This window comes from Acomys minous, assembly GCF_964271855.1.
Source record: "Acomys minous genome assembly, chromosome: 2".
NCBI classification, from domain to species: Eukaryota; Metazoa; Chordata; class Mammalia; order Rodentia; family Muridae; genus Acomys; species Acomys minous.
In genome coordinates this window covers 67355966-67383260 of record NC_140484.1, presented here as the reverse complement: position 1 = coordinate 67383260, position 27295 = coordinate 67355966, and the positions used below count along the sequence as shown (strand labels likewise).

The window sequence follows — 27295 nt, the reverse complement described above, 5'->3', positions numbered from 1 at the left end:
GGCATCTTTCTGAGCCCGATACTGTTAAACTACTCTACCCCCAACGTGGCGGGAGACTCATAACTCTGCCTGTTCCTCAGAGGCTGGAAGGGGTTGAGGGCTTGGGAAAGGTGGTAGCAGCTTTCCCAAGGGGAGTATCTTGGATGAGAGAGAGAGTCCCACCAGCTTGAAGCCCGGCGCTGTCCTCGTTTCTGGAGAGACAGGGGCCCAAGTCCGGGTAGAGAAACCTGGACTCAGGCTGCAATCTAATCTGCCTTGGGGCAGGCGGGGATGGGGGGGGGGCGCAGATGTCCCAGGCTAGACAGAACGGATGCAGGTCCGGTACTAGGAGTGTTCCGGGAGCTTCCCAGTGCGGTGTGGTTGGCCCCAGCTTTTTAAAAAATTCCGGGGCCGCTTCGCGGCGCTGCGATTGGCCGCGGTCGGGTAACCTCTATGCAAATGAGGCCGCGCAGCCTCCGCGTCGCCCCGAGACCGGTGGAGTTAGCAAGCGAGGAAGGGACATTGGCACCGGGGCTGGGCGGCCTCACCAAGAGCCAGGCCGGCGGGGACCCGCAAGCAGCGGTCCGGTGCCTGCTCGTCCTGGAGCAGAAGGGACGCCTCGCCAGCCTTGTAGCCCCCTCCCTTTACCACCCCTCCCGCCCCTCCCCCCGCCTGCTTGCCCGCACCACCTTCTACCCAGACCGGCTCTAAAGGGAGTTCTTGGTTTCCTCCGATTTCTTATGAACCCAGGATGGGCAGCAAGGAAGATGTGGGGAAGGGATGTCCGGCTGCCGGTGGCGTCTCCAGCTTCACCATCCAGTCCATCCTGGGCGGGGGCCCCTCCGAGGCACCGCGGGAGCCCGCCGGGTGGCCAGCCAGGAAACGCAGCTTGTCTGTGTCCTCGGAGGAGGAGGAGCCGGAGGAAGGCTGGAAAGCTCCCGCTTGCTTCTGCCCAGATCCGCACGGCCCCAAGGAGCCAAGCCCTAAGCACCATCCCCCCATCCCTTTCCCTTGCCTGGGTAAGGATCGCACGTCGGGAGTCTGGCCACGAATGAGCGTGAGCCAACGCGGTGTGAGCATATCGGAGAATCCGGAACAGGGCATCCTCTGGTCTCAGCCGGGCTTCTGGGGGCCCAGGCCAAGGGGAGGGGACTAGGTACCAGTGGTGCCTCTTCGGAAGGGCCGGCGCTAGGGAGAAGTAGAGGAATATTGGGGGCGTTTTGGGGCAGACAAGGTTTGGAAGGAGGGTGAATTGGAGTGGGCTAAGAACTCTGCGGGCGGTACGCTATGCTGGCCAGAGTGTTTTCGCACGCGGAGTACGTTCTGTCCTGAGTTGAGTTCTGCAGGTCTGGTCTGGGTGTTCTGTCTGTCCTGCAGTCTCTTTGAGTCTTTTCTCTCTCTTGGTCCCTTCTCAAAGTTATTAGTACCCCAAAATGATTGACAGGGGTGCGTTTCAGAGAGGGTTCCGCTTTAAAACAGCTTGGTAATGGAGAACTGAGGCTAGTCTTTAGCTTGACTTCCAAAGAAAATGGCCTGTAAACTGCCACCTTATAAAGCTCAGTTCTTACAAAGCAAAAAGTGACCTTTTAAAAAATGATGTTAACGTCCTAATTCCAGACCTGTTACCATCTATATTTTTTATAAGACTGGGAGTAGAGACGCTCAAGCTCGGCTTATCTGTGACCCTCTTCTGTTGCCCTGTAAGGCCGAAGCTCTGAACTCTGGGCGGTAGCAGGACGGTAGGCAAGGAAGGGATTGGAAATAGGGACCCAAGAATGCAGGCGTCGGCAAAACCTTCTTGTCCTGGGAAGAGCTGAGTGTCAACTCCAAGGTCACTGTGTTTGTACTCACTCCCCAGGTACCCCCAAGGGCAGCGGAGGCGCAGGGCCTGCGGGCTCGGAACGCGCGCCGTTCCTTTCTCCTTCTCACCCGGACTTTAAGGAAGAGAAGGAGAGGCTCTTGCCGGCCGGTTCGCCTTCTCCAGGCCCGGAACGGCCGCGGGACGGCGGTGCTGAGCGGCAGACCGCAGCGGCCAAGAAGAAGACGCGCACAGTCTTCTCCCGCAGCCAGGTATACCAGCTCGAGTCCACCTTCGACATGAAACGCTACCTGAGCAGCTCCGAGCGCGCCTGCCTAGCCTCCAGCCTGCAGCTCACCGAGACCCAGGTTAAGACTTGGTTCCAGAACCGTCGCAACAAGTGGAAGCGGCAGCTCTCCGCCGAGCTGGAGGCGGCTAACATGGCACACGCGTCGGCGCAGACTCTCGTGGGCATGCCGCTGGTGTTTCGGGACAGTTCACTGCTGCGTGTGCCGGTGCCGCGCTCGCTCGCCTTCCCGGCTCCGCTCTACTACCCTAGCAGCAATCTCTCCGCCTTACCGCTCTACAACCTGTACAACAAGCTTGACTACTGATGCGCCCGGGGTGCCCCTGGCTGACTGCAGGTTCCAGCATAGCTGGGCGCGGGCAGCATCCTTCCCAGGGTTCCGGAGCAGAGCGGCCCGTGTCCAGAAATATTAAGAAATACACCATGTGTATTCGTTATGTCTTATTTATGGCCTCTTCCCTACTTTTTGTTTGTTTCTGGTATTTATTTGCATTCCTCACGCCAGAACACCTGCTTTCCACACAAAACCAAACCAATACAAGTTTAAAAACTATTTCTCGGAAAGGAAAATTTTCGGGTGGTGGTGGGAAAATGAATTTTGGCTAGGCCAATTTTGGCTGGTAGCAAGAAAAATGTCAGAAAACATCAACAAAACAGGATAGTCTTTCTCCCATGTGAACACCTGTGTGTGTGTATGTGTGTGTGCGTGTGTAAAAAGACACAGGCGTAGCCAAGCCGAGCCCACTAGAACCTTGGTCATTGAACTAATCACGTCTTTTCATTCCCTTCATCTTGAGGACGGGTGAGATGAGGAGAGCGCAGATCTGTAAATATTTTTAAAGAGGAAAAAAATAAATAAAACGTTTTAAACATGGTTGCTAACTTTGGAGGGGTTAATTGTCCCGCGAGACAAAGCACAGAGGGGGTTTCTGGAATTTTTAGTGTCAGAACGTGCAAGGTTCAGTGTCGCCATTCCCCTCCTCCTCCGGTCCTGCTCTCACCAGGTGAGAATGGGGTCGGGCTCAGAAGTTAAAGGTTAGGGTCGCGGGGCTGTCAAGGCGGCACGTGACTGGAGCTCTTTACTGGAACAGCACAGTTCCCAGGATCCGGGTGTGCGGGTTGGGGCGCACTCCAGGTTGGAATCCAGATACTGAGCCCGCGCGGAGAAAGACAAAGCCAGGAGCCTGGCTGCTGACTGGGCTGCCTCTGGGAATGAGTCAAGTCAGGCAAGGAGTTGAACATCTCCCTGGTACTACGATCGGTTTTTGTTTTGGGTTTGTTTTTTTTTTTTTTTTTTTGGCGGGGGGGAACTAGACGGAAAGTGGGCACGCAGGAATGGACAGAGCTGAGTAGTGCCCGTGGCGTCCTCCTGCGCAGAGTAAGACGTGGTGTGTGAGAAAGCGTCCACTCGGGTTTCGGAGCCCTATGCGACCCGCCTGCAGCCAGCGGTGCACAGTTCTCTGGCCGGTGACCAGTTGCTTGTTCTGCGCAGAGCGGGAAGCAATGCCTAAAGGCCACATTTCGATGGAGGGCTTCGTGGAGCAGGTGGCCCAGGCGCTTCACCTATGCTCTTTTTATAGTTGTTAAATTTGCATTGTTAGTGGCTAAATGGTTGGAACGCTGGCCAACAACGCACCGGCTGTTTCTGAATTGAACCCTGAAGACTGTGGTGCTCAGACACCTGCCTCCACGCAGGGCTGGGAGGTGCTGCGCGCCCAGAGAACGTCAGCGCCAGGATCATGCAAATCGCAGCCACGTTCTCTTTCTCCCCAGTTTGATAGCAGCCACCTGTTTCTTGTTAAAGGACAGCGGTAGATGTAGGGGCTTGGAGGAGGCTGCAGGTCCCTTCAGTGGTTGACCAGGTGCAAAGAGCTAGGAGCTAGGAGCTAGGAGCTGGCCAAGGCACTGTTTCTTTCTTCAGAACATAACCTGTGCCCGAGGGACCTGTTTCTTTGAGCTAAGAGGCATCGAAATGATTTGCATGTTGTAGAAATACACAGAATGCAAATGTTTACACGACCCATATCACTCTGTGTAAAATGCCTCACCGAAGAGATTTGCTTTGATATTGCCCATTTTCTTCTTATCACACTATATTTTATAAAACCAGCAGCTACTCTAAGGTGACGTCAGATGGATGCTACTCAAGAATGCATCAGACGATACTAGGTTGGTTCACTTGCGTTTATTTTATTTTTAGCTGTGTTCACGTCAATAAGTATTTGCTGGGGCTCTAACACATGCTGCGAAACTGCACTAAATTTGGGGTGGCCAAATGGAGACCACAAAGAGGCCCATCAGTTCCCTTCTTATTTATTGAATATGTGTATTTTATGTCACTGAAGTTGTCACTCTAGATGACCTCTTTGCATTCTTCCCCTGGCAGCATTCTTTGAACATTCCACACAGGAAAAAACAAAAACAAAAACAAAAACAAAAACAAAAACCAAATTACTTTGGAGGAACATCTTGTAAAGAATTATTCTGTTCGAACAAGTTTGTAAATTACAAAACTATTCCAGTAAATTACAATTTGATGGTGGACTTAACAGTATTGTGTCACCATATTCACTTTAGGCTGGCTTTCTCTATAGGTAATGACTTCCTGCAGTCACAGTTGGTTCTTAATTAATTGAATTGAGTTTGTCCTTGATATTTTAGGGGATGGCCATTTTTCCCCAGTTGTCATATGCTATATATTTGACTTTCTTTACTCACCCAGACATCAGCTGCAACAGGAGACCCAACATTGCAATGAGTTTCTAGGAGTTTTTTCAACAGGTAACTGAATCTCTCTCTCTCTCTCTCTCTCTCTCTCTCTCTCTCTCTCTCTCTCTCACACACACACACACACACACACACACACACACACACACGTGTTTGGGTTATGAAATGTTCAAGACTCTACTGTTGCCAGATTTCCTATCTCACGTCTATCAATTCATTTGAATAATCAGCAAAATAGTCCACCTCCTTTCAGGCTCTAAACTTGATTTAAAAGATTGACGTTTCTTAAGACTCAAATAGAGTTGGGCTGCAACTGCATGGCCAGAGGGACCTGAATCATACACACATGGGATAATGAAATACGCTTAGATTTTATTAGCAGGTAATTTATGCTCAGAATCTGGAAACACTAATAGAATTAAATAAACAACTGGGAGAGAGAAACAAATAAGTCAAGAGGTAAAATTATTTTTGCTAAAGTTAGAATGCAAAACAACTCACTGCATTTTTAAAAATTGAACTTGGCTATTGATTTGTTGAAAGGGGGGGGGAGAGAGAGAGAGAGAGAGAGAGAGAGAGAGAGAGAGAGAGAGAGGAGAATCAAATGCTAGAACTACTTGGAGGGGGCAAGGACCAGAATATTTTAGTCATAATAACTATTATCAGGACAATAGAAGAAAGGTGTGTGTGTGTGTGTGTGTGTGTGTGTTATCATGAATCTTAAGTGCATATAGTCCAGAGCTTATGGCACACATAAGATCAATTTGTTTTTATTAATGTACCTTGAAAGTTAAATAGCTTAATCCTGGTGACAACTTCCTATTTCATGCAAAATTTCAAAAATAAAAAGGAATGTATCAACAAGAGGTGACAGAGAAAAGTTGTAGCAAGGATTAAATACAAACTCTTGGTATATGCCAGCGACTATACTGTTTGTCAAATACTGCTTTTCTTTCACAGAACCAAAACAGTTTCTCATCATTGAACCCACCCCTTCGATTCTCATACTTCTGGAGGATTCCAGAAACAGAAAATGCAGCAAACTGAACCTGCAGCTTCCATGGTATGACAGGGCAGGGTGGAAGGGAAAGGGCAGCCACAACTTTAGGGCCTATGATGGACATCCATAAAGGGTTCTGTTTGGCTTTAGAACATTGGAGATATCTTTGTCCTCCTGTGTTCACTCTTCTGGATGTGGCGATCTTTTAAAACAATGAGTAGTTTGATTAAACACATATTCCCAAAGCCTCTTACCAGGCCTGGCATTCAGGTGCTTGATAACTGTAGAGAAATAAAATAATAGAAATAAAGGCTAGTCCCTATGAAATCACTAGAACTCAAGGGAAATGAGACCCTGGTTCACAGATGGAAATCCTAGCAAAATGAAAGCAAATAACACATTTGACTAGAACCTATTTCTCTCAGTATGCCCAGTTTGGATTAATTTCATGGATATGTGTACGCCCAGAGAGAAAATATTAATTTAGCTCTATAGTAGTAGCAACCGAAACGAAATTCTGTATCTGAGAGATCTCAGAGAAGGGTGCCACAACCAGAGTTACATAAAACATCTTTCATGCCTCCTAGTCTGTAGAAGGTCAGGCAGGCAGCCCCTAGGAAGACTACATCTCCCAGCATGCAGCATAGAACTGTGGGCGGGCATGAGCGCCTCCTTGGCCTGAGCATACTTGGGAGTTGTAGTTTTCTTTCCGCAGCTTCAGCTACGTAACCTCTGCGTAGAGGCATTAAGAGATCCCGTGAACGGAAAAAAACCGCGTTTTCCCTTTGAGCCGGAACAGGATGAGTAGAAGGCAGTTGATCAGACCAATCATCTGCCAAAATTGAGACGTTGGCGTTCGAAATCAGCCAATGATAGGCCTGCTGCGGAGCTTCCTCTCCGCCTTCTCCGCGCAGCCTGCGAGTGCTAGGAGGGAAGCTGGGCGGTAGTGGCCGGTGCAGAAACGTTGCTTAAGCGAACACGAGGTAGGGGGGCTGCGCAAGGGCGAGTGGAGCGGGATCCGTGGTCTGCAGCCGGCGGGCTGGTGCACAGGGGGATCCGGTTGGCGTTGATTGTGTATTATTTGGGGACCGGCGGGCCGGGAATGAAGCCAGGGCGGGTGGAGCTCGGCGGGAGCGGGAAGGCGGCCGGTCTGGAGCAAGGCGGACCTCCGCTTTGCGCAGGCGCAGGCCCGGGCGGGCCCTCTTGTTTCTTCGGTAAGAGACTCAGACTAAGCATTTGTTCTGCAGATGACGGGTTCGAACGAATTCAAGCTGAACCAGCCACCCGAGGATGGCATCTCCTCGGTCAAGTTCAGCCCCAACACCTCCCAGTTCCTTTTGGTTTCCTCCTGGGATACGTCCGTGCGCCTCTACGATGTGCCCGCCAACTCCATGAGGCTCAAATACCAGCACACTGGTGCTGTCCTGGACTGCGCCTTCTACGTAGGTGGACTCAGTTTCTGCTCCTGTCCCCATATTGAGTTAAGCGTAGGAGAGGCCAGTCGCATCCCAGACACGGTTTGGAGTATTCGGACAGTTCATTTGTGTTCTGGAATGCTTCCCTTTAGCCCGGCATTGAGCCTACACTACCACGGTTTGTTTTTATTTCTCCATTCATGGCAATTTCAATCCTCCTTTTTCAAGTTCGGACTTGGATACACTTTTTGGACATAAGAGACTTGTATTTGAAATGAGCAACATGATGAATTTAGTCATCTTAATAAAAGGAATAAACGTCTAGTTGTAGCTGCTGGTGTTGATCTTGATAAAGCTGCCCTTTATTTGCTTCATTTTAGGTGATCACTTACTTGCATTTTGGTTACTTCTTAGTTCCTGGACATAACCCAAGCAGTTGCCTATAGAGATAGCAATTTTGAAATGCTTGCTAAAGCTTTGTAATTTCAAAATGGCTCAAAACTTAAGGGGGCAGATGTGGTGGCCATGCCTTTAATCCCAAGGGCAGAGGCAGGCAGGTCTCTTGAGTTTGAGGCCAGCCAGGGCTATGTAGTGAGACCCCATCCCCCAAAACCTAAACCAAATCCCCTCTTCCCCCCAAAAAAATCCCAAAACAAAGAACAACAACAAAAAACTGAACCAAAACCTTACTTTGTAGGATCCAACGCATGCCTGGAGTGGAGGATTAGATCATCAACTGAAAATGCATGATTTGAACACTGATCAAGGTAATAATATGGCCACATTTTACCAGTTTTTCTTTGATAGTGCATTAGTGTAGAAATGCTTATTTAGGAAGAGAGTTGTTGTTTTTGATGCTTAGGTGAAGGTGAAAAGTGGCTTAGATAATAGGCTTTTAAAATTGGAATAAGTTCCCACAAATGGAGGATGCATTTTGTTGCAAAGCCTGTCTGAAGTGTTTACCAGAAGCACCACTTTGGCTTTGGACCATCATCTTTAAAAGTCTTTAGAAGTGGACTGGATCCCATGGCCTGTGATTTGTCAGGATTTCCTAGGACTGTCTGATATTTTTGGGTGAGCTTTTCACAAACTAGAGGAAAAGTGCACTGTAAAAATACAGCACAGTAACCGATCATATTTATCTTAGTGATGGTTTTGTATTCTTAGCAAGAGAATGTCTCTCAGTTGCTGAGTTGAAGGATGGGAGGATGTCAGAGCTGGGTGTGGTGGTGTTGCTGTAATCCTAGCACTTGAGGGAGGGAGGGGGAGGCAGGAGGATCAAAAATTCAAGGCCAGCTTCAGCTACTAGTCAGTTTGAGACCAGCATAAACTACATGAGACTATTTTGAGGAGAAAGAACGGTGTTTTATTGGAAGAGGCCTCTGTAGGAAAGTACTTTTTTGCATGTAACGTGTATGCCTGAGCTATATTCCCAGTCCTGTGATTCATCCTTGCATCTTTATGTCACATGGGCTTTGGCACATAGTAGGTGCTTAATAGATGTTAACTGCATGAGCAAATGAGATACTGTGAGGATGGAAAGTGAACTGGCAGGAAAGAACTTACGTAGTAGAAATTTGACCCTATCGTGGGAACCAAGTAACTATTTCTTACTAGCCTTGGCTTAACGTGAAGATAAGTGTTGTTGGGGTACAGGGAACCGAAGCTCTCCACCCATTTGTTCAGTCAACAAGTACTTCTTGAGCACCTACAATGTACCAAACCTTATGCTGCACATAACGGTACAGAGTTAAACCAGTTTCCTTATAAAAATCTAGGATCAGGTTGATAAGCACACACCATCTTAACACAGGTTGAAATTCGAGGCAGCTGATTTAGAGAGGACTGGGGGAGTTTGAGTCGCGGAGAGATTGTTCTCCATGCAAACGTTTTTTCTGGAGTTGACTGAGGAAGATCCATCTCAGCTGACTCTCCCGTTAGTTAGTTCACCTGAGGTAGCCTACGAGATAGTAAAGCTGACTGTGTTGTTTTTATTTCATTTTTCTTGGCAATAGAAAATCTTGTTGGAACTCACGATGCCCCTATCAGATGTGTTGAATACTGTCCGGAGGTAAACGTGATGGTTACAGGAAGTTGGGATCAAACAGTTAAACTGTGGGATCCCAGAACTCCTTGTAATGCTGGGACCTTCTCCCAGCCGGAAAAGGTAGGATTTTTACATTCATCGGGGATGCTGCACGCATTGGGTCATTTGTTTTGGTGTACGTTTGATGAATATGCTGTTGAACAGGTTAACATTGGCAGTCTGTTTTAGAAACCTAACTGCATCGAAATGCTTTAGCGCGAAGGGAATTGACTTTTAAAGTTTGGTCATCTTTTCCTGTCAGTTAAAACTTGAGCTGGCGAGTCCAAGCTTAGATTCCTCATTCCATGTCTTGTTGATGCTAATTTAGGTCTTAGGTCTGGGAAATAACTTACTACCTGTTCACAGAAGCCATTTGCAGAGACTGGCTGTCTTAAATGTGGTTTGACATCCCAAACCAGAAAATGGGATGGAGCAGCACTCATTTTAAATTGCGACTTGGGGTGTCATTTGAATTGACAGCTGAGAATGAAAAGGGTTAGGTATCATTTCAGCTTTAGTGAGAGAGCTGTGCTTTCTGGCTTCTGTCACCATGTGCGTTTAAATGCTGGTCGATGTAGTTTAAAGGCTTGTGTAATAGACGGAGCTTTTAAACACTTTTGAATTGAAATTATATTTCCCATAGACAGGACCACAGTTGGGTCTTAAGAGTTTGTTTGGTTTTTCAGTCCAGTTTTGCAATCTCTACCTTTGAATTATCAAAACATTTACTTCTATGATTCCTTTAAATTTGCTTTTTTGAGAATTTCCTACTTGAGTACACTGTATTTACATCTTTTCCACCCCTTCCTCTTCCCTCTCTAACCTCCTCCACGCGTTCTCAGCTTCATGGTCTCTCCTCAATTATTGCTGTTTTACACACGTGCACACACACAAGCTGCTGACTCCATTTAGCGTTTCTTATTTCTGCATGTGTTTCTGGTCGACCACTCAGGATTAGCTGACCTAATTCTCCTTCCTGTCAATGGAGCTTTTAAAACCAACTTTGTGTCTTCTAACTTCTTAATTTGTTTGATAAGCATACTTAAGCTGTATCCTCACCAGGCCTTTATCAGGTGGTAGTTAATTTAAAAGATGGATTGTCTGAGGAGTTTAAAGGTATTCTTCACCAGCGTCCAGCTCCCTAGTGTAAATCTACTGTTCGGCCCTGTTAGCCGTCATTACACGCAGCAGTGAGGCCAAAGAGCCATTACTTTTGTCACGTCACAGTCGGCTCTACTCCTGGCAAGACCTTTGTTCAGAATAAAATAATTGCATTGTTTCTAGTTTTGATTTATGGTTGTATGTAGCATGTTAAGAACTGTGATAAATTGCTGACAGAATATCATATAATGGACAGCCACACTGAGTCAAGCTGCTTATTGGTTCAGCAAGGTTCATTATGTCACTTTTTTTTAATACTTTCTTTGATAAATGTATATACCTAGTCAGTAGCATGACAGTGGTTTTCCTTGATTTATGGTTAGTGGGGATAGAAAGCAGTTTTAGAAGCTTGTGTGTCACCTGTATAGTAAAGATTTAAGGTAAAATTCCTGATACAATTGTACCACGATTTCTTTCTGGTTTATTTTTTTTTAAAGTTTATTACTTCATACATTTTAGATTAATTTTCTTTCTTTTTTTTTTCCTTTTTTTGAGAAAACATTGACTTTCTGAATAAGCATTACAATATTCATATTTAAAGATGGCAATCATTAATACTTTGGATTTTTAGATTCTTATTTTTCCCTCAGTTGCGTTAGCCGTTGAACTTGACCGTCAGGTTGTAGTAGCTGCATTTTGGGTGTTGTGCTGTAACGTGCTTTGGTTCTTTGGCTGGTGATCTGTAGTTAACATACTTGTAATTATCAACTATATGGCTTAGTCATTGAGGGTTAAAGGGGATTCTTACTGTATCATGGGTTCTGTACATTTTTAATAGCAATTCTGCGGAGTTGAAATCAACAGCAACCTTGGTTACAGATCTCAAGTCTAGATCTTAGAGAAATGACTCTAAGACACATTTTGCTGCTCTTTCATGAATTCACTCCCTCTGGTGTCTGTTAACATCATATTTGCCACTGAGCCCACAGATGATCTTCTTGCAGGAAATTTATAGTTTCCTCTGAAGGAATTTTTGTGGAAGCGTAAATACGGAAGAAAAGACATTATGAGAGAGAAAAATAGATACTTTGGGGGATTAAAGTGATCCTAAGCTCTTTTTGTTTTTTTTTTTTTCTTTTCCCTAAAGCTGAGTTTCATTTGGAATATTGAACATGACATCAGAGCCCAAGCATAGCTTTGCTATTTGCAGGACAGCTCTCCTCACCGTTCCCTCTGAGTTTTTATGCCTGCAGAGGCACGAGGCAGCCTCTTAGCGATGCTTTCTTCACTCCTCCTAGGCGGGCCTATCCCTTCAGGAAATGCCAAAAGTTTAGAGTTGCCAGGTGACTGTTTTGAGAAGTTGGTCTGGTCCTAGAAAAATATGAAAGCCATTCTTTTACAAAAGCCAGAAGCTCTCTGAAAGGTGTTTTGATTTCATCATCCTGTTTTGAGTGGATTTAATACATTTATCTTAAATGAAGCAAGACATTTTAGGGGGAAATGTCTTAAAGTGTTTCATATTTAGAAGTGTCTATAGCTTGATTGGAGTGTACTTTATACTTGGTGATGATCTGGTGGGGCTAGTTTATCTGAGCTGCTACACTAAAGGTTTAAAGTTTGATGCCTGCTCTCAGAACCCGTTCAGCTAATTTTCCATGGCTTTAGGATAAGATGGACTTCAGGAGTAAATTGTCGTTTTTCAGGAAATAGATAATAATAATAATAATAGGATAAGATGGACTTCAGGAGCAAATTGTCATTTTTCAGGAAATAGATAATAACAACAACAACAACAACAGTAGTGATGATGATGATGATGTTTTGATGTTTCCTAAAAGGTGTACACGCTGTCCGTGTCCGGGGACAGGCTGATTGTAGGCACAGCAGGCCGCCGCGTGCTGGTGTGGGACTTGAGGAATATGGGCTATGTGCAGCAGCGCAGGGAGTCCAGCCTGAAGTACCAGACGCGCTGCATCCGGGCATTCCCAAATAAGCAGGTACTGCTCTTCCCATTCCACTTTTCCGGAATTTCAAACTAGGGGTGACATAATACTCAATTTTTAGGTCTCTAGCCATTTAATGACAACTCTGTATTAAATGAGAACAGCTTAATCCCACAGTAATGGAGGATGCTCAGTGCCAGAGGTCAAGGGCTCTGAGTAGGCCTTACTGCTGATTTTGGTGTGGGATGCTCAATAAGTCCGCAGCAGCATCAAAGGGTTTAGCATATTTCAATTTGTTAAACTATTGAAGCTTAAATTTGGGTTTATAGAATTTGTTTTTTCCTTTCTGCTGTTGTTATTTTGTTTTGGTCTCTTTGGTCCACTGCGTTGCCTCAGCTCCTCCGGTGCTGCGCTTGCAGATGTGTATGTTTCGAAGTCGGTCTTTGTGTTTTTTAATCATAATATTAGCAGAGTTGTTTCTCTCACTTAACAATAGAGCTTTGAATTTTTTCTTTATCTTTTTTCTATAAGAACGCCACTGAGATTAGGCAGTGTCTCATGCATGGTGACTAACTCAGGATGTACTGAGTGGGTCTCCTTCCATTGTTACTAAAAAGTTAGTAAGCTCCTCTCATTAGCAGTCCTATAAAGCTTAGGGGAGGTTAGCCTTGGTGGCATAGTCCTATAGCCCTAGTACTTAGGAGTTGGAAACTGGAAGATTGTGAGTTCAAGCCCCTTGTAGGCTATAAAGTGAGACACTGTTGGTTGTGAGGTGAACTGCTGTAGGCATCTTTTTTTAAAGAGGGAGCGTTCACTTAAAGCACTAGATGCATTTGGCATCAGGCCTGTGCTTTAGCTGCTGTAGAAAATGAAACAGGAAGTCACTTCTCTTACCCTTTCTCTCACCTGGAGCCTCAAGTGATGATGCCAGTCTTAAAGAAGTGAAGTATTGAAGGCAAGGAGCTGCAGTTAATGAAACTTAACAGAAGTTTAAATGTGACTAAAACATGCTCACATTACCAAAAAATATATATTTTATATAAATATTTTATATTTACATTTTTCTATAAGATTATCTTTGCTTTATTATTATTATTATTTTATTTTTATTTTTATTTTTTTTATTTTTTATTTTTGGTTTTTCGAGACAGGGTTTCTCGGTGTTAGCCTTGACTGTCCTGGACTCACTTTGTAGACCAGGCTGGCCTCAAAACTCACAGTGATCTGCCTGCCTCTGCCTCCTAAGTGCTGGTATCTTTGCTTTTATAATGGATACTTAAAGCAAGATTTTATTTAAAAAAAAAAGAAAGAAAGAAAAAAAGGAGACGCCTCAGTGGGCAAAGGTCCTTGCTGTCAAGCCTGAGGACCTGCGTTCTATCCCTGGGACGCCATGACGGAGGGAGGGAATTGACTCCTGAAAGTTGTCTTCTGACCTCCACACACAAGTGCCTGCACACATGCACACAAATAATTTTAAAATTAGATTTTATTAAATTCATTTTCTATAAGCAGTTTTGGGGAATACATTTTTTTTTAAACTTCTTGGCCAAAATGTGAAGATGTAAAAAGCATAAGTTTCATGTTCATTGCATTATCTTTTTAAAAACATGTTATTTCAAAGGGAGAGGAGGGATGGTTTGAAACTGGGAAGCATTCCTCGTGGTCCCTCACAGTCTGCCTCATTCAGACCTGCCTCGCTGTAGTAAACATGAGGCCGCTGTAGTAAACATGAGGCCGCTCGGCTGAGCTGGGACTGCACTAGTGCTCCGCCCTCCTGGTGGGGACCACTGCTTAGAGTTAAGGTGGAGAGGAGGTCTTCCTGAGGGAACAGATGGGAGTCCCCTTCAGGGCAGGAGACCGAAGGATACTAAAACTTAAAAATTCTTGTTTCGATTTGACAAGTCATTTTGGTTGCAGTGTGTTAGGTGCTGGTATTGTGGAGAAAGCAAGAGAGGGCGGCACCATTCCTACAAAGCAGCTGTTGCTGTTCTCAGCTGTGTGTGGAGGTGTCATGCCTGTCGGTGCAGCTCCGACCCTTTATTACACTTGGCTGAACTTCCGTTTCTGAACTAGTCGTCTTTGTGGGTAACATTGGGGACCTCATGTGCCCTCTGGAAGGCAGGTTGGCCACTTTGGGCCTCTTCTCTCTTGCAGGGTTATGTGCTGAGCTCTATTGAAGGCCGAGTGGCTGTGGAGTACTTGGACCCAAGCCCCGAGGTTCAGAAGAAGAAGTACGCCTTCAAGTGTCACAGGCTAAAGGAAAACAACATTGAGCAGATTTACCCAGTCAACGCCATCTCCTTCCACAATATCCACAACACATTTGCCACAGGTGAGGTGTGACACACAGGCCTGAGCTCGGTTTTCAGATTGGGAACTGCTTACGCTCGGACAGAGTCCTACGAGTTTCCATTTGCTTTGAGAGCATGAAGAGTTTTAACTACTTACATTCTTTTCAGGTGGTTCTGATGGATTTGTAAATATCTGGGACCCGTTTAACAAAAAGCGCCTCTGCCAGTTCCACCGATACCCCACCAGCATCGCTTCCCTTGCCTTCAGTAATGACGGAACTACGCTTGCAATAGCATCGTCATATATGTATGAAATGGATGACACGGAGCATCCTGAAGATGGTATCTTCATTCGCCAAGTGACAGATGCAGAAACAAAGCCCAAGTGAGTGCGCTTCACCTGGATTGAGAAGCCTTTTCTTGCATTCAACCCAGGGCTTATTAATTTTTCTAAATTTATGAATAGCTTTGTTGATGCCTGCTCGATATTACAGCTGACTGCAGGGTTGGAGTTGATCGTATCTTGTTCTCCCAAGCTTTCAATATCCGTGGGTTGATAGACGGTCTGATGGGTAAAACTGCGCCTCGTTGTTCTGTGGAGAAGAATGTCAAGCTCTCCTCCTTCCTGAATAGGCTCTATTATCTGGCTCTGGAGGCACGGCTCGCTCATTGCTTCAAAATTAAGTTGAGGAATTCAAGAATAATTTATTTTAGTGAATTCTATTTAAGATATTTAAGAATTTGAACTGCCAAGGAAACCTTCCTTGTCCAAAGATTGTTTCTGTAATATCACCAGACGTGAGTGACCCTTGGGTCTTGCTGGAAACCCTGAGTAATGTGGCCTTGCCTAGCATAGCAAATTTCCTTCCTTTTGAAATGTCCCTAAACCGGCTGTGGGTTCTAGCTGTTGTCTGCAAGGAGCCATCTACGCTTTGGGCAGCAGCAGGACAAAGCCTTTTACCCCGTAGCCTCTTGTAGGCTGTGAGAACGCGCAGGCTTTGGCACATGTGACGTCATGCCTGTGCAGTGCCTTCCCCGTGTGTCTTGTCCTGTCTCTTACCCTGTGCTCACGCCCTAGAAGGAGGTCCTCAGCGAATGCTTGTGAGATAAGTACGTGGGGCCTGCGGGCCTCTGTAATTTTCTGAAGTCCTCTTGCTAAATTTGTGGGACCTCTATAGGAACAGTGCATTTAACAGTGCCTTTACAGTTTGACTGTGGAGTTTCAAAAGGTGGAGCCAGTTGGATAAAGGGCCGTGCTGGCATTTAGTCTGCCACTTTTATTTTTCTTGTCCTGGTTGGTCATTTTGATCTCATGCTGTTTTTTGTTGTTGTTGTTTTTTGTTTTTGTTTAGTTTTGGTTTCCATTTGAACTTGTAGGTTACTCTGTTCTTGACAAACTTCCATGTACTTAAGTGCCATGTTGATGATGATAAAGCAACTGGTACTCCCCAGTGATGGGTTTGTAACTATTAACAAAGAGACCAGGCAAATACTAATTTCAGTATTTTTAGATCTGAAACTAATGGAAAAGGTTTTTATAGGTTCCCCTCCAATGAAAACTTTCTTAAGTACATGAGATGGTTTGGTTAGCTACGTTAAAAGGAATTTGGGCAAACAAGATCTGAGGGCACTGACTGCCCTTTTGAGAATCAGTTTTGACCTTGATTTTTGTTTCTGCTATGGAAATAAATGTTTGTAAATAGAAGTAATAAAAACCCCTTTGTGTTCTTTCTGGACCTTAAATGGTAGAGGAAAAGGCTCTTGAGCCATTGATGTCTTTGCTGGTGATAGTTGGTAATTCGAAAGCTGCTTCAGACTGCCTCACGAGGAGGTTAATCTACAATTAAACAATATTTCCTCTTGGCCGTCCATTATTTTCTGAAGCAGATGGTTCATCATTTCCTGGGCTGTTAAACAAAGCGAGGTTAAGGTTAGACTCTTGGGAATCAGCTAGTTTTCAATCTTATTAGGGTGCAGAAGGAAAACTAATAAGAAAAGCTCCTAACATCATTTTGTGACTGTAAACAATTATTTATTAGCAAACAATTGATCCCAGAAGGGCAAATTGTTTGAGTCAGTAATGAGCTGAGAAAAGACAGAGCATATCTGTGCATTTGGGAAAGTCATTGTAACGTAATTGCAGTACATTTAGACAGGCATCTATCTGGACCTGTTTCTATCTCTAAATGAATTTTTGGAAACATTAATGAGGTTTACATATTTCTCTGACATTTATATAGTTCTCATGTCCATTTCAGTTGCCCAGCCGCTGGTGATTAAAGGTTAAAAAGAAAAAATTACAGTGAGAAAGAGAGTCATTTTGATGTAATGTCTTGTAGCAGAACACGAACTTAGCGTGGCCTGTCTTAAGTAGTTCTAGTGTGTCTGTTGTCAGACTTGTTATTTTTAATGCTATTATTTGTAAATGTGCATCTCTGAATAGGACTTAGGCCTTTATGAAGTTTATTTTACCCATAGTGTATTTTTAAAAAATTCTTTGTTATAGAGAAGTCTTATTTTTATTTTATAAGATTTTTCAGTGAAAAATTAGTGTGATGTTTCAGCACATCTTTAACTGTGTTTCTTTCATTGCAGGTCCACATAGTCATCTGGTGAAAGTGGTTTCTCTGTGGAAGGCTTTGTCTGCTTCTACAAACACGTACTTCCCCCTAAGGGCTGCCTGTAGCCATTGGACACTCGGTCTAGTGTGTGGATTTCTATGTTTTCTGTCATAACAAATGTCTCTGTGTATTCTGTAATTGTTCGGGGTGGGGAGCTTTGTGCCCTTGTATAATAGTCTGCCGGTCTCCTGCTCCTAAGCAAGCCTTGTTGCTGTTTATGTTCTAGCTCCTTGTAGCACAGTCTAAAACTGTTCTATGTTTCTGCTGTCTAATAAATGAGAGATTTGGAACTTTTAAAAGTTGGAGTTTTAAAAAGATTTTGGTAATTATCATTTAGCACATTAATGAGGCTTCTCTTAGGCAAAGTGTTCTTCGTCAAGGGCATATTGAGGGTGGCGTTTGACCTTTAAATGTACTGTCTCTTTTATTTATGTCTGCTCTTGTACATTGGGGATCCCGCCCCAGATAAAGTAATCTACATAGGTTTATTCAGCCATTTTGCTCATGTTCCTTTGGAGGATCGGTGAGGCCTGTGAGCCAGCTCTGCAGCTTCGCTCAGGATGGGCACAGATGCCTCTGGGCATCTCTGGCATGACTGCTAACAACACCAGGACTGTAGAGCTCCCCCATCCCTGTGCAGACAGAGAGGCCCCTCTGCACTTAGCTGTCAACGGCGGCATCAAAATGAAGCCCTTGGGATGGTAAATGGTCTGAGAGCCAGGAGGTGACCGTTGGCATTGGTCCTGTGGTGTGATTGTGTGCTTTCTAAAGCCATAACCACTTGATTGAGAGCAGAGCATAAATTGCAAACATGTAAATGTGGGCTTGTTAAAGGTGACCAAATTACAGCCATGTTATGGTCTTGTATTTGAAATGGTATGAGAGAGCATCTTCTGATGGTTCCATTTAGATGTCCCTGTCCCTTAAAACAAAATGTCTCCCTGGCCCCGCTGCATGCTACGTGTGCCCCTCACCCTCTCAGTTTGCCTGTTCATTACAGGCAACCTCCAGGTTCCCAGTGTAGTTACCTTGGCATTGCCGTTCTTTTTCTTTTTGAGATTTTCTTGATTTTTATTTTGTATGTTTGGGTGTTTGTCTGCATGTATGTCTGTGCATTAGCAGTGTACAGTACACTGGGATGCCAGAAGAAGGCATTGGATTTCCTAGAACTGGAGCTAGTTCCCAAGTGGTTGCTGGGAATTGAACTCAAGACCTCTGGAAGAGCAGCCAGTGCTCTTAACCTCTGAGCCATCTCTCCAATCCAACATTGACATTTTCAGTGGCTTTTCTTACCCATATTGTAAATGTTTCTTCACCCTGATTTTCTGTTGACTGGTTCTACTCTCAGGGTCTTTTGGCTGAATGTTTCACATCCAGTCCTTTTCCTAAATCTTTTGTCTCGGAGAGGGATGACTTGTGTTTTAGCAGAGTACAAGGCAGCATATGACAGACCTTAGTCTGGTCAAATTTATCCTTTCTGTACATGGGGTGGTGGGTGTGTGCGTATGTATGTCCCCTAAGTTTAGTCCTGGTCATGATGTCTTGACGTTACTTTACAATAAATGCATGGTCATATATAACTTTCAGAAACTGCTTAATGTCTTGCAAAATTCAACAACAACAACAACAAAAACAGTGACGCATGTAATGTGCCGTCTTGGAGTCTCATAGTGTTTCCAGTTCTCCGGATATCCCGTCAGTAGTCCTGGGAGGCGTACTTCTAGACTCTTCAGCTGTCAGGAAGATGGCATTGACTGTAAAGTATTCCTAGGACAGGGTGGGGCTGCCCTTCACTTAGAATCAGTCCTAGTAAGGACATGAGATGAACATTTTATACTGAGTCCCACTGCAGAAACAGAAAGATGTTTGCTGTGCATCCCCTGCTCCCCGTGAAATAAGGCCTTGATCTAAGGACAGGCTGGACTGCCTCTAAGGGTTGGGAGTAAAGGTGTACACTACCATGCCCAGCTGACAGGCCTTTAAAAAAAGACATATGGAAGTCTGGTGGTTGTGGTGCAGGCAGGCAGATCTCCATGAGCGAGTTCCAGGACTACCAGGGCTGTTACACAGAGAAACCGTGTCTCAAAAAACAAAACAAAACAAAATATAAAAAGCAAGAGTCACATGAAAATAAAATATGCAGGTATATAAAAAGATTTATTGAAGGGGTTCCTGCTTTTCAATTTGGTCCTTTCAGATTCCAAGCATGTCCTATTGGCTTCTATTTATACCTGTAACTGAGTTGATTGTCTCTTACTATTGACAGGAAGGGCTGGAACCTACACCAAGCACTGGGCTGTTAGTTTCATTGAAATCTCCAAGTCTCAGTCTTCTCTTTCTGGATTGTCCTTTCAGGTTTTATTGTAAACTTTGCAAGGTCTGGTTCAGGTTCCCTCTTCTGTGACACTGTCCTTGTTGCAGCTCACAGCTAAGTGTCTTTTCTTAAAATATGCATGAAGTGCTTCCTGCTTCCACCTTTGGTGCAATCAAAATACCTAAACGCATAAAATAAAAATAAAATCTCAAAAAGGAAAAGAAAAAAAATGCCAAGGTCAAAGTAACTACACCTGGGAAGTTGGAGGTCTTTTGAAGAGGTTTTTTTTTTGGGTTGAGGTTTTGGGTTTTGGTTTGTTTGTTTTTCTTCAAGGCAGGGTTTCTCTGTATCCTTAGGTGTCCTAGACTCTTAGACCAGGCTGGCCTTGAACTCAGAGATCCGCTTGCCTCTGCCTCTGAGTGCTGGGATTAAAGGCACGTGCCACCACTGCATCAGGAGTTTTGTTTTAGAGACCACATTTACTTGTGTGTGAGTGAGTTCCATGGCACACAGGAGACTAGAGGACAGCTTGCCACCGTATGATTCTGGGCATTGAACTCAGGTTGTCAGGCTTGGTCCAGCCACCTTCACTCACTGAGCTACCTCACTGGCCTCTGCCCTTTAACACTGCTGAGCGATGGAGACAGTTGCCCCTCAGTATAACTTACAAATCCAGTCTTGGAATGTTGACACAAAGATGTGCTAGAGGTGATCTTTGGCTTTGTTCAGTCAGTATTGTAGAGCTGGTCTCCAAGCCCCTGGTATGAACTTCACTGCTCACCATCAAATCTGTTTACTGGGACGGATAGTGTGAGTCTGAGCTGAGCTTTGACTCTGGCTTTAGCACCTAATTCCTTGCATCACTACCCAAAGTGATTTCTCAGTCATAGTCTCTCTATCTGTTACTGTAAAGGAAACACTGAGCCGGTAGACTGTGTATCAGAGCGTGCTAGCCACAGTCTGAATGCAAATCCCCTTTATCTGGATTCAAACCAGGCTGGGAGGGTGATGGGGCGCTTACCTACTGTGTGTGAGGCTTGGCCTTCATCTCCAGCACTGAGGGAAAAAAATCAGAATTAATTGGTCAACTGACTTGACTTTAATTCTTTTATATAACTCGAGGTGGCTCTTAAGTAATTATTAAACCCAGAGTTATTAAAATACCTCTGTACCTTAAAAATATGAGCTTGGGAGATGGCTCAGTGATTAAGAGCACTGACTGTTCTTCCAGAGGACTTGAGTTCAATTCCCAGCAACCACATGGCACAACTGTCTGTAACTCCAGTTCCAGCGGATTTGAGATCTTCACACAGACATACACGAAGGCAAAAACGCCAATGCACATAAAAACAAGAATAAATAAACCATTAAAAGAAAAGCATGGCTGGGTGGTAGTGGCTCATGCCTTTAATCCCAGCACTTGGGAGGCAGAGGCAGGCAGGTCTCAAGTTTGAGGCCAGCCTGGTCTACACAAAGAGACCGTGTCTCAAAAAACAAATAAAACAAAACCCTACATGAACTAAATTAGCAATAAAAATCCCAGATCACAGCCAGGTGTGGTGGAGCATGCCTGTAAACCCAGCACCGGGGGAGGCAGAGGCAGAGGCAGGAGGATCTCTTGTGAATTTGAGGTCAGCCTGGCCTACAAATCTAGTCCAGGACAGCCAGGGCTACACAGAGAAACCCTGTCTTGGGGTAGGGGGGAAAGGTCCTCGGGTTTTGAAAGCGTTCAGTAGTGTCTGATTTTGAAGGGGCCGCACAGAGGAAGCCCATCGCGTCTTCCCTCTTCTGCTCTCATCCACTTTTCTGAAGTTCCGTGCCCTCTTACACTTGTGCTCACAGGTCCACACACAGTACACGCTTTGAGTTTTCTAGTTTGCCTCTATACTATAGTTTTTCCCAGAACGAACTTCTCCTCACCCAACCTCAGGCTTTGTTAAGTGGTAGAAAGAGAGGCCGAAGCTGTGGTGGACAGCTCAGCCCGGGAGCTGCACCGAGGCTGTGTTGGGGAGGGGGTTGAGCCGATTGCCCCCTTCTCAGGAAATCAGCCCCATTTACGAAGAATGACAGCTGACTTGTTGGTTCTTTCAAGGGTGAAAACTTCATACCCTAGGACAATATGTACACGTGCTAATATACCCAGTAAATGGTGTTAAAACGGCATGTCTGTTGTCATCAGGAAGTAAATGCAACTAGTTTGGTGATGTTCTTCTTTGACTTCCCCACCTCAGCCTCTGAAATGTCTCCGGGCACCCCATTTTTCACCTGGGGGAAGTACCGGCTTAGGCTGTTAGGGGTAGTTAGAGCGGTTTCCTTTCAGAGTGGCACCTGGCGCCATTGCTTTGGAGCTAGCTGGCGCTAAGAGAAATGAAAGCCTTCCGTTCTCAGGGACCACAAGTACCAATTGGGGCATTGAGTACAAAGGCGCTTTCCCGTGATCAGAGGCACACTGAAACAGTGCTTTCATTTTCCAGGGGTGGCCCACAGAACTTGGCCTGGGGTTGTTGTAGGGCACCGACTTTTTAGCTTTTGTGTGCTGATGCGGGAAAGAAAAATCTGAAGGTGAAAAATAGACTGTGGTTTATAGAGGTCTGTATGTGGGAAATCATGCCACAAGTCGGTCTGTTCATTTAACATAACTCGTGATTTGGTCCTCAGAACTTTAAATGAAAAGCAATTGGTTGCATTTTTGTTGTTTTGTTTTTTTCTTGAATATACTCCTGGCTAACAGTATGCCTCCAAATTACCTGCCTTGAGAAAAAGAAAAGGAAATGCTTTACTGACCTTTAGTGTACCATTTGTCAGGCTTAAGTAACCGACGGTTCGTCCTCTGGTTTATTTCATTAACTAATGTTTCAAGAAATATTTGTTCACCCCTGACCAGTTCTGTGCAGTTAACACAGAAACCGGAGACGCTGGTACAAATCATGCCCACTTCTTTGCTCGGCCAATGTTGTAATGAAGAACTGCCATCCCCTTTATAGGACTGTTACAGGCTACTGCAGTAATTTAAAACCCTTGCACCGTAGACTCTTGACCTTGTTATAACATCACTTTATAATTCTCAAAATACTTGGCTCCTGAAGATTTTCTTAGCACCAGCCATGTATTCTTAAAGAGCCCAATTTGTCTTCGGTGTTATATTACAATACCTCCTCTGCTAAGACCCAATGTTCTCAGTTGCCTGACAAAAACCTTCCCCTCTTCCTGTGGCTCATGGCTTCTGGTGTTTTCTGCTTGGAGGAATAGCCTGGTTTGGAACCGAGGCCACGCACATCTTCACCCAGCTGAGTGTGGAAGCGCCTGGCTTCCTGATTGCCGTTAGGTCATGGAGAATGTTGGTATTAGGAGGAAGCAGAGCTTTCCGTGTTACCCGGGCATGGCAGCCGGCCGTCAGCTTCTCACCATGTCCTTCACTGCTCTTCACTGGCTGGTCTGTGACCTCCCCAGTCACTAGAGCCCAAGAGGAGCATTGCTCTTCCAGACCTTGAGCCTGGTGTCTTGGCAGTCTTCATTATTTATTCATGTGCTTGTTTGATTGTTTCAGATTATAATATAATTTCACTCACTGTTTCTTTCCTTCTGAGAACCCCTTGGATGTATTCCGTCCTCTGCTCTTTTTCATATTCATGGCCTATTTTTCTTTGTTACGTGTGTGTGTGTGTGTGTGTGTGTGTGTGTGTGTGTGTGTGTGTGTACATGTGTACACACGCGCGCGCGTATGTCTGTCTGTCTGTCTGTGTGTGAGTGAGTGAATTCCCGTATGTATGTCTTTAGGGCTGACCACTTGGCTTTGGATAACCAGTTGGCATGCTCTTCCCTGGAAAACTATTTCTCCCGCCCCCTGAGGCTTCTTGAGCGGTCCCCTTCTGCATTAGCATTGCCCAGATCTCTTTAGGCAGCCACGCTGGTGAGACGGACATTTCTAGGATACCTAATGTCGCTCAAACCCTGTTCCTCTGGCTCCTACAGTCTTTTCTGCCCCACCCCCACCCTCTCGACAATGATCACAGAGCCTTAGGAGCAGGAGTTGTGTGGTAGTCATAATCAGCTGGGACTGGCCTCCACAACTGCATTTTGTTCAGTTGTGGTTTTCTGTAATGTCTCCATTTGTTGCAAAGAAAAGTTTCCTTGATGTGGGGTGAGGACTACACTTATTTTTGGGTTTAAGGACAATTGTTCAAAATTTAGTTCTGGATTGTGCTGGTTTAGTGAAGTGGTGGTTTAGGTTCTTCAAGGCCCATGACTTCCCTAGCCCACAGTCATTGGCTAGATTTCCGTTACCAGGCATGGCTGCCTCCCTCTTGTTGAGCAGGCCTCAAGTCCAATCAGAGCTGTTGGCTACCACCAAGGTGTGTGTGCCACTGATGCGCACTTAGGGTACCTCACCATGCTGGTCGTTACGGCTCTTGGTCGTCCTGCCTGCTTATTTAACTGTCCCAGCAGAATTTGTACCAGTCCCTGAGGGGACTTGGCTTTTGTTTTACCTAGCTTTGCAGTAACATACCTGTACGGCCAGTCATTATCACCCAAAGCTGTCAAGTGGTGAGAGGAAATGTCATTTATTTAGTTTCCAGTGAAACAGTGTTGGGCCAGTGAGTAGCTCAGCAGTTAAGAGCCCACTTACCCGCTTGCCATGGAAGCCTTAATGACCTGTGTTCATTCCTAGAACCCAGGCACAGGTGGAGAGAACTGACTCCTCAAAGTTGCCCTCTGACCGCTACATGTGCCTGCTGCCATGTGCAAGCCTGGTACCCTGAGTTTGAGCCCTGAGACCCACATAAAGATAGAAGGACAGAACTAACTACACAGGTTATTTTCTGACCACCAGTTCTAGGGAGTCTGACACCCTCTTGTGACCTCTGTAGGCATGATGTGTGCACACAGTGCACAGATAGACATGCAGGCAAAACACTCAAACACCTAAATACATTAAAAAATAATATATATGAGTCTATTATAATATTTAAAATATGGAAACTTAGTTTTCTGAGACAGAGTTTCTCCTGTAGCCCTGGTGGACTTGCTTTGTAGACCAGGCTGGCCTTGAACTCATAAAGATCCACCTGCACCTGCTTCCTGTGTGCTGGGATTAAAGGCGTGTGCCACCACGCCTGGCTAAAATATGGAAACTATTAAAAAAGGAGTATGTTAAACTCCTAAACCATTGTGAAGGGGTTCTACCACCCCCACTCAGGTTTAGATGAATGTTTTGTTGTTTGTTTGTTTTGTTTTTGTTTTGTTTTTTTTTAACACCTTAATAAGATAGCTGTTTGGGTAATAATATACATTTTTTTAAGTCTGGTCATTTTGAAGGGAGAAAGGTTTTGAAGTAATGCTGTCAGCTTGTTCTTGAAGCAAAATTTGCCCTGATAGAGGCATAAAAAGAAGGCAAATTATGATTACAGCCTAGAGCTCTTCAGGAGGGTTGGTACGTGGAAGATCACGCGTGATGACCCTGAGTTACCTTCTGACCATATTTCAGCTATGGTTTTATATCCTCAGTAGCTTGAATTATTTAGCAACTTTTTGAGATTACATTTTTTATTCCTAATTATATGACAAAGATATATACCATGAAATATTTATCATGTAATTATGATTAAAATGTGCAGTCTCCCCAAAGATGTGAATAATCACTTTTAACTATTCTATATTTAATTAAAGGAGTCTGGTGGACTGCTGGGTCAACCTGGTTCAGCATCCTGTATGGTTCCAGGTTAGAGTTAGCTGGAAAGGGGACCGTAGCATGGAGTGGGCAGGCTGAAGGGAAGTGGGGAGCTTTCACAGCCAGGTGCACTGAGGGATGGGGCTCCTTCTTCCTCAGTCTTCTGCTCTGATACCCGGGGCCTATTGCCATTAGCTTCGCTTCAGACACAGAGGATGCTAGCTGAACATCTCCCTGGAGTCCCGCTCCAGTCCTTGGGATGGCTGGATTGACTGATGGCTGTACCCTTTCTTCCGGCATCCTTTTGAACCTTTGTCCCTGTTTCCCCAATCCCGCTATGCTCCACAGCACAACGGTATAAGGCCACCCCGTTGTGAACCCTGACACAGGAGCAAGGGAACCGGAGGCAGCATGGTGTCTTTTGCAGAGTGATGGCCATTCATTCAAAGCCCTTGCTTTTACAAGTGTCTGGAGGTGGTTGGGGGTGCTAGAACCTGAGCAGGTCCTGAGACCTCTAGGACTTAGTGAGATGTCGTTTCGTAAGGGCATGGCCTTCCGTACCCACCATTGTTTCCTCAGAAGCACTTCTCATCATGAGTTCGCTTCCCTTGCCCTCCCTTCCTCCATCTTCCTAATGTGAAAGACCCTCAGGTGTTTAGGCTCAGTGGGGGGGATAGTTCTCTCACAGAAACAGCACATTCAATGCCTTTGGGCTCCATCAGGAACATGTGACAGCAAAGAGTTTTCTCATATATATGTATTTATATATGAAAATATATTGCATATATAATATATACATATCATACAGTATAAACACCATATATATGACTATATATTAAAACTACATATATTATTCAATTTGACATTTATTAGCTTGTTAGTTTTGTTGTTCAAGTATCTTCTTAGGAAAATTTGAGCTATCTCGTTGGTTTCTGATATTTTAAGACTTGTTTATTTTTATTTTGTGTGCATCGTTGTTTGCCTTCGTGTACAACTATTCATCATGTGCATACCTGAAGCCCACAGAGGCCAGGAGAGGGCGACAGATCCCCCGCAACTGGAGTTATAGATGGTTGTGAGCTGCCATGTGGGTGCTGAGCACTGAACCTGGGTCCTTTGCCAGAGCATCAAGTGCTCTTAGTTACTGAGCCATCCCCCCAGCCCTAATTATTTCTCTTTTTCTCCCAAGATGAATTTTCTGTGTAGTCCTGACTGTCCTGGAACTCACTCTGTAGACCAGGCTGGCCTGGAACTCAGAGATCCTCCTACCTCTGCCTCCTGCGTGCTGGGAGTAAAGGCGTGTGCCGCCAGGCTGGGCAGATTTTCTGATACATTGGGGTCTTGTTATACTGATTCGCCAGCTTCTATTTATAATATTGTTTTTACGTCATGTAATTTATTTCTCTTCTCTGTTTTCATGCATTTTTGTGTGTTGCATTATTTTGAGACCATGTTATTAGGTACATACGAGCTTATGGTTGTCTTCAAGAAAGATTTCCCCTTTAATTATTACAAAGTCTGTCTTTCATCTTTACTAATATCTTTTGTTTTAGATATGATCTTATCCAGTGTCATATTCTGTATGATTTGTTTTTGTTAGGATTTGGATAGGATATCCAATATGTTTATATTCTATTTTTCAGCCTTGTGGATTTTAGGCATTTCTATTTTAAACAAGTTTGTTGTTGTTGTTTTGTTGTTGTTGTTGTTGTTGTTTTTTAATGCAAGTACAGGGCCAGGTATGGTGGCCCAGGGATTTTAATCCCAGAACTTGGGAGGCAGAGGTAGGTGGATTTCTGTGAATTCAAGGCCAGCCTGGTCTACACAGTTCTGTTGCAGATCGGTTCCAGTTGCATAATGAAACCCTGTGTAAACTATTTTTTTTTTTAAAGGAAAAAGAAAGACAAACTCTGAGCTCCACACTCTGGAGGGCATTAAACCCATCTGCTCACTATCTCAGCTTTGCTGCCGTGTCTAGTTGTGGATTTATATACCCTGCTTGGTACTCAGAGGTGGTGCAAATCTCCACCTGTCTAGCATTTTCT

The 27295-nt window shown here is 44.8% G+C and overlaps 2 protein-coding genes across 3 annotated transcripts in view; both read left to right on the top strand.

Annotated features, from left to right (window-relative positions):
• The window catches only part of HMX2 (H6 family homeobox 2), a 7424-nt gene extending 4896 nt beyond the window's left edge, over nt 1–2528 (top strand). The window contains exons 2-3 of the mRNA XM_084760101.1: nt 730–998; nt 1838–2528. Coding sequence (XP_084616227.1) covers nt 731–998; nt 1838–2391 — 822 coding nt within the window. The 5' untranslated portion in view covers nt 730 and the 3' untranslated portion in view covers nt 2392–2528. The remainder of the gene's footprint in view (nt 1–729; nt 999–1837) is intronic.
• A 4111-nt stretch (nt 2529–6639) lies between these two features.
• On the top strand, nt 6640–17567 carry BUB3 (BUB3 mitotic checkpoint protein; the record flags this gene model as incomplete). Of its 2 annotated transcripts, XM_084773550.1 has the most annotated exons (8): nt 6640–6794; nt 7059–7253; nt 7924–7993; nt 9242–9393; nt 12252–12410; nt 14511–14688; nt 14816–15032; nt 17243–17567. In XM_084773550.1, the coding sequence occupies exons 2-8, from the start codon at nt 7059–7061 to the stop codon at nt 17250–17252; spliced, it is 981 nt and encodes a 326-aa protein (XP_084629676.1). In that variant the 5' UTR covers nt 6640–6794. The 2 variants fall into 2 exon arrangements, with proteins under 2 accessions (XP_084629676.1, XP_084629677.1); XM_084773551.1 differs by lacking the exon at nt 17243–17567 and having other exon boundaries at nt 14816–15036.
• Nucleotides 17568–27295: the final 9728 nt, after the last annotated feature.